Source organism: Polypterus senegalus, chromosome 3, assembly GCF_016835505.1.
Source record: "Polypterus senegalus isolate Bchr_013 chromosome 3, ASM1683550v1, whole genome shotgun sequence".
Lineage (NCBI taxonomy): Eukaryota > Metazoa > Chordata > Cladistia > Polypteriformes > Polypteridae > Polypterus > Polypterus senegalus.
The window spans coordinates 216944816-216955415 of record NC_053156.1 but is presented as its reverse complement, the minus strand read 5'-3'; the positions used below and the strand labels follow the sequence as shown (position 1 = coordinate 216955415).

The 10600-nt window shown below is 38.6% G+C and overlaps 1 protein-coding gene across 1 annotated transcript in view; it reads left to right on the top strand.

Moving 5' to 3' along the window:
• The first annotated feature begins 378 nt into the window (after positions 1–378).
• Positions 379–10600, top strand: part of efhc1 (EF-hand domain (C-terminal) containing 1) — a 35096-nt gene continuing 24874 nt past the window's right edge. The window contains exons 1-2 of the mRNA XM_039749807.1: positions 379–435; positions 5693–5842. Of these exons, the coding sequence (XP_039605741.1) occupies positions 379–435; positions 5693–5842 (207 nt within the window). The remainder of the gene's footprint in view (positions 436–5692; positions 5843–10600) is intronic.

The following is a 10600-nucleotide window of genomic DNA, read 5'->3' as shown; positions in this document are numbered from 1 at the left end:
TTGGATTCAAAGCTAAAGAACCTTTCCTGACAAAATGGGTGTGGCACATGTTATGCATTTAGTGTTTTCACATTTTTATTAACTGAAATATTGGGAGAGTTTTAAACACCATCCCTGATGACAAAGACGTCTTTGCCACTTTATTTTACTACACACTCCAGACCTCTGTTTCACTGGAAACACCAAACACTGCTAAATGAAAAATGACCCGCCTCTGCTGCTTTGAACATTACTCAGTTTTCAGTGTTTTTATATTTTCTCTGTGGTTTGGATAATGCACAGAACATTCTGTCAAAATTTCCCCTTTTCGTCCCTTTATCTGGAACAACATGGTAATTGGTGCATAGTTGCTCTTTCTTGCTCACTCATAAAACCACAATGGCTAAATGTGCTGCTTTTGGAAAAGATAGCTGCAGCGTAGAAGTGGTGCAGAAAGTGACTGACTTTGAAATATATGGCCACTGGCTTTTACAAGAGAAGAATTGAATTGTTACATTTACACAATAACCTTAGAGGTATGACTACAGTACTCTATACAGTGTGGTCCAAATCTAATTGTGCAGATCCAGATCATCTGGATGACTTTCATTTACGTGGGGACGATTCCAGTTTGGCGCAAAGACGATTCTTCATGTCGTCAGTTCGCACACTTCTCGATGGTCTGGGATTTTTCGGGTGATTTTCTATGTAATAAACTTAATAAGTTATAGCGTAATGAAAATTGCATAATTAGATCTGGACCACCCTATATGTAACTAGCTGTACCACCCGTTTTAAGTTCGGGTTGAAATCTAACTCATCAATGTAGACCTCGGTTGTTAACATTTGCAGTGCACCCTGCAATGTATATGTCTGTGTTATGTGCCATTTCTATTGGTTTTGTGAAAGCAGTGTTAATGTTTGTAATGCGCCATCTATTGGAATGACAAAGACATACCAATCAGATGGGAACACAGATGGACGCACTGACATATTTACCCTTTTATTAATGTGAATATTCTATACATAAAGTAATGTGCTGAAATCGGGTCTGATAAATAGCTTTGGGATAATCCTAGTCAGTGATTGTAATTTCTACATCCGGCGCTGCCGCAAGTGGCAGCCATTCCAGCAGCTCCGTGTATGACTTTATCTTTTTACCTTTTTTTCTCTATTTCACTGATCACTTCTACCACTTTCTTTTATGTGGAAATGCTCCGTGGACACTTTTTACTACTTGGACATGGATTTTTATATTGTGAATTTCCCCTTGGGATTAATAAAGTATCTATCTAATTTAGCTTGTTGAACCAGATCTTCTCACTTGTTTCCATGGTGGAATATTTCAAATTTCCACTCTATAGCCTTTTAACAAAGTGCTTTTAGGACACCCTGTGCAACTCCTTCATGGACTTTATTTGGCAATGCTGGATTGTACAGGACCCTACCAGCTTTACTGTTTGGAGGTACCGTCTGATGCCATTTGTCACCTTGGTGACATACCTGGCCAGTTGGGCATCCCATCCCAAATCCATAATGAAATCTGAAATGCTTCTCTAATTACCATTTTTAAAGGTATGGACTCTGCTGATTTTCTGGTATGAACGTATTGCCAGTGCTGCTCAGCCCAGTTTTCTTATTTTTCTAGCTTCTGCTTCATTGTAACACAATGCTATGCTTATTGTGAAGGTGATAGAAATTTTCCCAGATATACTAGGATCAATGCTGTTCAGTTTGCTAGCAGAAGTTAGCTTTTCAGGACTCAGTTACACAACATTTTGAAGAACTGAGGTACCTATTGATTTTCAAAAGCTGTCCAGATTTTAATTGAAAATGTATGAATTCAGCTAAACTTGGAGGCCGTATCCAATGCTATTTTATTCTGTAGAAACACTGGCAAGGTTGCATGTTAGATTAATCAGCGACTACACAAAGGAAAATGAATCAATGTCACTCTTTATTAACAAGAACGAAAACTGAAAAGCCGATAAAGCTTGGACTGGTACGTTTCATATACTGCTATGAAATGTGAAATATTTAAAAAGACAAATCTACAAGGGTATATGTACACGCAGGGTAAATCTTTCTAATAAATATACATGGATAAATGCGCAAACTCCACACTTGCTTTCTGAGAGTGTGAGGATGTGCCCTGCATTGGTCTGTCCTTGTATCTAATGCAGACCGCTCTCTGTGACCCTGAAAACAGACTTAACAGGTAAAGGAAAGGAATACGTTATTGAATGCTCTTTGACAGCACTGTAACCTGAATGGCACTTTATTACAATTTATTACATCTGCTTATATGTCTATATAGTATTTGAGTCAAAGAGAGGAGTAAGGCTGATCACTACTTTATTCACCCTTTTATGGCATCCCTTAGCCTTTCCATACTTTATTTGATTTTCTGCTCTGACTCTCTATTGAATACACATTGTATTGTCATTTCTGTATGTCAGGCTGGTATCCTGCTTTGTAATAATATTTGTTATTCATAAGAAACATACTAAATTCCATGTTAAAATTTATATAGCACTATCTTGCAGCACTATGTGGGAGACACCTTGTTTAAAGTGTGCATAACTACTGGACTTTCTTTCTAGTCATTGATTATGACCTGTGGTTGGAGTGGAGGAATTTTTAGTTTTATCAAAAACTATGGAAGAATTTACAGGCAAAATGTGAGCTTGCATATAGTTGGGTCTTATACAATTTGCCCATCCTTTCAGTATGTTAGCATATTGTATGTGGGTTTGATTCTTCACCTTGTAACTGTTAGTGTGGATTTTAGACCCTGTGTCTATATGGATTCTTCATCCACATCAAAAATGTATCAGTATGGTTGGCAACTTTAAATTGGACTGGTGTGTGTGTGTGTGTGTGTGTGTGTGTGTGTGTGTGTGTGTGTGTGCGCGTGAGTAATTGTGTTCTGTAAGGTAGTGGCCCATTTCTGGGACTGGCTCCTTCTTTGCACCTAATACTGCCAGGATAGGTTCCAGCACTTAAAGGGCCTTATAAATGTGATCAGATTAGTACAGAAAAAGGATAGATGGGTAAATGAATATATACTCACACATACATTTATACAACTAGGGGGTTCACCCCCTGCTCACTTCGCTCACCAACCCCCCCGGCCTGTGCTACATGCCAGTCACTTTGCATCTCTGCTGCTTGCGTTGTGAAGAGGGCCAAGGAGATGCGGTCGCACCTCCAAAACCCCCTCTTAAATGGTGACGCAATGGGAAACAAATACAGTTTTTTTTACCTCCTCTTTGCTCAATCAGCTTCTGCTGCTGCTGCATGATCTGCAGGTTGCGTTACCCTTCGACCATTTAAAAGTCTGTATAGGAGCTGTCCTACTCTTTGTCTTTTATTTTGGGCCCAGGCGTGGTTAAATGTCTTGGCACAAAGACTCATCTCACGGGGCGTGAGTTCTTGATATATTTTAGTTTATAATTTAAAAATGGAGTAAGAATCTGAAAATCTAACTAGATACATTAATGTTAGATAAATTCTGAAAAGAATGATACCAAACATATATATGTAGGTTTTAAAATAAGCCTGATTTAAAGCGTGACAAAAAAGTGACATAAAATCGTTGCACTTTTAGGCTTAGGAATATATATATATATATCCATCCATTTTCTAACCCGCTGACTCCGAATACAGGGTCACGGGGGTCTGCTGGAGCCAATCCCAGCCAACACAGGGCACAAGGCAGGAACCAATCCTGGGCAGAGTGCCAGCCCACCGCAGGACACACACAAACACACCCACACACCAAGCACACACTAGGGCCAATTTAGAATCACCAATCCACCTGACCTGCATGTCTTTGGATTGTGGGAGGAAACCGGAGCACCCGGAGGAAACCCACGCAGACACGGGAGAACATGCAAACTCCACGCAGGGAGAACACGGGAAGCGAACCCGGGTCTCCTAACTGCGAGGCAGCAGCGCTACCACTGCGCCACCGTGCCGCCCCATATTTATATATATAGAGGTATATATATATATATATATATATATATATATATATATATATATATATATATATATATATATATATATATATATATATATATATATATATATATATATATATATATATATATATATACACTCACCTAAAGGATTATTAGGAACACCATACTAATACGGTGTTTGACCCCCTTTCGTCTTCAGAACTGCCTTAATTCTACATGGCATTGATTCAACAAGGTGCTGAAAGCATTCTTTAAAAATGTTGGCCCATATTGATAGGATAGCATCTTGCATTTGATGGAAATTTGTGGGATGCACATCCAGGGCACAAAGCTCCCGTTCCACCACATCCCAAAGATGCTCCATTGGGTTGAGATCTGGTGACTCTGGGGGCCATTTTAGTACAGTGAACTCATTGTCATGTTCAAGAAACCAATTTGAAATGATTCGAGCTTTGTGACATAGTGCATTATCCTGCTGGAAGTAGCCATCAGAGGATGGGTACATGGTGGTCATGAAGGGATGGACATGGTCAGAAACAATGCTCAGGTAGCCCATGGCATTTAAACGATGCCCAATTGGCACTAAGGGGCCTAAAGTGTGCCAAGAAAACATCCCCACACCATTACAGCACCACCAGCAGCCTGCACAGTGGTAACAAGGCATGATGGATCCATGTTCTCATTCTGTTTACGCCAAATTCCGACTCTACCATTTGAATGTCTCAACAGAAATTGAGACTCATCAGACCAGGCAACATTTTTCCAGTCTTCAACTGTCCAATTTTGGTGAGCCTGTGCAAATTGTAGCCTCTTTTTCCTATTTGTAGTGGAGATGAGTGGTACCCGGTGGGGTCTTATGCTGTTGTAGCCCATCCGCCTCAAAGTTGTGCATGTTGTGGCTTCACAAATACTTTGCTGCATACCTCGGTTGTAACGAGTGGTTATTTCAGTCAAAGTTGCTCTTCTGTCAGCTTGAATCAGTCGGCCCATTCTCCTCTGACCTCTAGCATCAACAAGGCATTTTCGCCCACAGGACTGCCACATACTGGATGTTTTTCCCTTTTCACACCATTCTTTGTAAACCCTAGAAATGGTTGTGTGTGAAAATCCCAGTAACTGAGCAGATTGTGAAATACTCAGACTGGCCCGTCTGGCACCAACAACCATGCCACGCTCAAAATTGCTTAAATCACCTTTCTTTCCCATTCTGACATTCAGTTTGGAGTTCAGGAGATTGTCTTGACCAGGCCACACCCCTAAATGCATTGAAGCAACTGCCATGTGATTGGTTGATTAGATAATTGCATTAATGAGAAATTGAACAGGTGTTCCTAATAATCCTTTAGGTGAGTGTATATATATATATATATATATATATATATATATATATATATATATATATATTAACAATCCAAATGCTATAATTATTTAATTGATTAATTTATAATATCTTCAAAACTTTTATTTTGAATTGATTCTCTCATTTCTCTTTTACATGTATCACCAGTCTCTTTGCTGCCTCATCATTTGATGTTTTCACTAGGCTATTCTATTAAGTTATACAATGTAGGTCTTTATTACTTTTGTTAGATGCTATGTTTTATTTTACCTTCAACGTTCAATGTACTGTTTTACTTTTTTCTTTTTAAAATCCTAGTCTAAATGTGAATATCATTTTGATAATACTAATTCCTGTATGCCTATTTTTCCATTTTCATTTTTTTCAGGACTTTTTGGAAAGCAGTGGCATCATTGTGAATGAACCTGAGGAGATCCCTGTAGATCCTTATACTCAAGGACGTGTCCAACCACTGCAGTCCTACACTACTCCATCAGATTTTGATAGACTCAAGCAGTTCTTGACAATGGATCGCAAGGTGGGTGCCTTAAAAGAATTTTTAAGGTGATCTTCATGCTTCCATATTAGGAACCACCACGTGTTATGTCCATTACTTACTACCAAGGAGTTACACTGGGAGATGACGCTAATTTAGCAGTTCTGTTTCGGTTGTCAATAAGTCATTCACGTACCAAATCTTCAGCTATTTTTTTCAAACGAGATCTCAAGCATAATTTGACACAACTCATTGTAAAGGGAACTATATTAAACAAAGAGGAACAATATTGATCTTGATTTCTTTATCCAAAGCTTTTTGATATTGCCTTCAATTCAAACCTTTTTTTCAGTAATGTAATTAATTCGTTTATTAAGCAGTTTTTTTTATAATGAACATTATGGATACTACTCTATATACAGTCAAAATTAACTATCATGGTTAATTGTTCTGTTGGTCACTGTGCAAGATGTATACAAAGCAAAAATAGTAGTAATGATAATTGATCTTTATTTCGTTGTCCATTAGACTTTGATGGGCCTTTCCTTGAAAGTACTGTGTTGTAAAATATTTCTTTTCTGCTTTAAAAAGCACTTTATAATAGTGAGCAATTTTAAAGGGCTCTGTTACTTACCAGTAGGAGTTCCTTTTCAAGATGTAGTCCTTTTTCAGTTGATGCCTGCTCACCATGACTTACTGAGGAAGTTTTCAAGTTAATGGAGACATGAAGATCACAATTGTTATCAAGCCACTGCATCGACAAATATTTTGAAACGGCTTACTGTGGGCTTACTTTAAGGTTTTCAGAACTGGTCATTTAGAGAAATGCATCTTAGTCATTAGGGTATATACCAAAACACCTTTTATTACTCCACTTACAGGAAGCAAGAAAATTCAGATACAGATTACATTTAACTTTAATATCATCAAACACAATACAAGTATGACAACAAAATGTAGTTTTGCATCTGAGCAGAAGTGCAAGCAGTAGTTAATTGCACGTAAGTAAGACAACTTATAATGTTCTTTAACATTAATGGCAGCAGGGCTGGTCAAAACCGTTTTGAAGCCCTAAGAGGGGTTGTCAGACACTTCACCTCATTGCTAATAAGTAGCTACAGTATTTGGTGTTATTAGCCTTGACGACCTGTAGAGAAACCTCTTCAGTAGCACAAATGATGCCCCTTTGTGAATATACCTTGGAGCACACGTCACTTGACGTACAAAGCGTTTGTACTTTTGTTGCATGGACACCTCTTTAGACCTCACATTGAGAATTAACAGCGACAGCTTCCAAATGCAAATTCTATACTTGGAATCAACTTCAGACATTCTACCTGCTTAATAGTTAATGAAATAATGAGGGACCTGCTCACACCTCGCTATGGCAGAACTTGTCAGTCAAATGTCTAATACATTTGAGACCCTGAAAATGGGGGGACCATGTATAAAAATGTCATACGATATATCTGTTAAACCCTTTGAATTAATGGTGAAAGCCTACACTTCAATCATTTAATTATATCTTCATTTCAATTCCATTGTAGTGATGTATAAAACCAAAGTTATACAAATTGTAGTGCTGTCCAAATACTTATGGACCTAACTGCTTATAAAGAAAGTGAAAGACAAACCCAGCCTGATAGAGAACAAGAGGGAGAGAAAGGCTGGACAGGAAAAAAAGTAAATGGAACCAAAAAAAAAAAACAAAAACTAAGTAGTGCAGTAAATTTCAGGTTTGAACCTCCCTGGAAATCGATTGGACTACAAATCTACATTTAACACCATCATCCCATCCCGGCTAAGCTCCTGGATCTGGGGCTATGATATGAATGGCTAAGTACAGCTCTAACACCATCCTCAAGTTTGCGGACTACACCACTGTTATCGGTCTGATCAGCAAGCACGATGAGACGGGCTACAGAGAGGAGGTCAGACTCCTGGCAGAATGGTGCCAGGACAACAACCTCACCTTCAATGTTAGCAAATCTAAGGAGCTAATCATGGATTTCCACAAGCAGGTGAGGGAGCATCAACCCATTTACATCAGAGAGGAGGCTGTGGAGCAGGTTAGCAGCTTCAGGTTGCTTGAGGTGACCCTCAGTGAGGACCTTATATGGTCAAGTCACACTGGAGCAGTAGTTAAGAAAGCCCAACAACGCCACTACTTCCACAGGAAATTGAGGAAGGCCTGGATATCACCCACAACCCTGTACAGATTCTACAGGTGTGCTGTGGAATCCATCCTCACAGATTACATTATATCCTGGTACAGCAGTTGCTCAGTTTAGGATCGCAAAGCTCTCCAGCGCATGGTAAAAACAGCACAGCAGATCACAGCCACACATCAGAGCTTCTTGCGATCCACAACATGCCACCACCTGCTGTCTCAGGAAGGTAAACAGTATCAGGCAAGACTATAGCTATCCTGCACTTCCACTTTTCACCCTCTTACCATCTAGGAAGTGTCTAAAGTCCATCAGAACACACACCTCCAGATTCAGGAACAGTTCTTACCCAACTGCAATTAGACTTATGACCAGTCAGTAATCTTGTCACCTCCACTGCTGCTGCTACTACTACTACTACTATTATTATTGTTACCTTGCACATGCATTTTCTACCTCTCTTTGTATTATTTTATATTTATTTTGTCTCTGGTGTCTGTTCCCTGTCTGCGGAGACACGTGCAAGTAAGCATTTCATTGTGCATTGTACTTGTACACATGACAATAAAGAATTGAGTTGAACTGATCATAGATGGAATTAAGATTAATATACTTTATCATCCCACTCAAAATGTTTTCCTGAATATCCCCCTGAAACTATTGTTTTGATGAAGAATTGCAAGATTTTAATTTTAACAGAGTAGAAAGTCATAAAAGTAGTATTCCTGCTGTCACACGTGAACCTACATTATGAGGGAGTTTCACTTAGGAGACAAAGCAAGAGCAGGAAATTGTGGTAAAGGTTGGCTGTGCTTTGCAAATCCAGACATGGACAAACAGAAGAGAGAGATTATTTTTGGACTCGCATCTCAAAAGTAAGTGTAGGGCAGCTAAACATTTTCTTTGAGTTGAACAGGACTGACTCGTTTACACTGCAGTGTTTCAAAGTTCAGCAACTCAGGAATGAATGAGGTGGGATATTGCTTTGTCAGCATTCAGGAACTAAGTAGTGGACCTCATCAGTTTCCAAGTCATACTTCCACTCAGACAAACAACAAATAAAGCTAATAAATAAAAAATGTAGTGTTTTAAATATGATAGGACAAATAACCAGACGTCCGCCATGTGTATTCCTTTTTCATATTGGTGTGACCTTGCAGCTTGTACTAGTATTTTATAGTACACTCAGGTTAGCAGAAATAACTTGCAGCTTTAGCAAGTAGAGTTTGACTTTTTACAGAGGTGAATGTCATTTATGCTTTTTCTGCAGGTACTGTGGTTTCCTCATACATTTCAAAAACCTGTTAAGTCATCTCAATCTTTACCTTGAATTTCTAAGTGGTTAATCTTAGTTGGCCCAGTAAGAATGAGTTTGGGGTATCTATAGGAATGTGCAAGGTTCATATCTGCTCTGAATCGTGCTCTGATTCATATCCAAATATACTCATAGGACTGTATAATAGGAACATTTTAGAAAATGGAGGAATGAATAAAAATACCGCTTCTGTACTAAAAATCAGCTACACTAAAGTCACTCAAAAAGGACTTAAAATATGTTTATTATGACGGTATATTCAATTTGCTTAGGTTTGTTTGCTCATAATGAACATACTTATTTTATAAATAAATCTCAAATTACTATTTGCAAATAAATATATGAAACAATTATTACTTCTCAAAGAGAAACCTTTTACAGAAGCTCGGTTTATTTTATTTATTTTACTAGTTAACAGTTTTAAAAAGTTGATTCATTTTAGGATTAGATGTGATATGGCTTCTGGTTTGTCACCTGTAGAAGGCTCAAAGATGGAACAAGCTGGACCTGCGCTATTCAAATGTTAAAAGTTGCCTTTAAATGTAAACCTGTAGTACCTTTGGGCAGATCTGACCACAATCTGATTCATCTTACTCCCACTTGCGAACCTACTATTAGATGGTGATCTGTTACCATCAGGTTAGTGAGGAAGTGTAGCCTGGATGCTGAAACAGCTTGGAATGACTGCTTTCAAAGAACAGACTGGGAAATGATGTGCAAGTCATAAAGGGAAAATATCAAGGGGTTCACTATGTCATTGTGCCACAGTATTAGAAACTATATTAACTTTTATGTTGATTGTGCGCTCAAAAATAGAGCACAGCTTTCTAAACAATAAGTCCTGTATTACTAAGGAGGTATAAAGTCTCCTGAATGAGAAAAGGAGTCCATTCAACTCTGGTGACGCAGATGCACTAAATTTGGGTACCGAGACTGCTGAGCAAAGGGAACGAAGCTTACAGAGCTAAAACAGAAAACATATTTACTTAGAATAACATGAAAGACTGAGCATACTTACTGGACTCATGCAATATGGTGAAAGCTAACACCCTAAAACTATTTTTTTAATATATTTTTCCCTCCTTCTATCACCACCTTCTTCCAGTGATCAGTACCCCACACTATACCGACTGCAACAACAATTACTACCTCTGACCATCAGTATATGCGGTCCATAACCAAATGCAGACACAACTAATGACGTTACACAAATGAAAAGTTGTGGGACCAGATGGAGTTGGTCTTTGAGTTCTCAAGGCCTGTTCTGACCATTTTTGTAGTATCACGTGCTATCTGTAAGGTGTGTCACTCATGCCC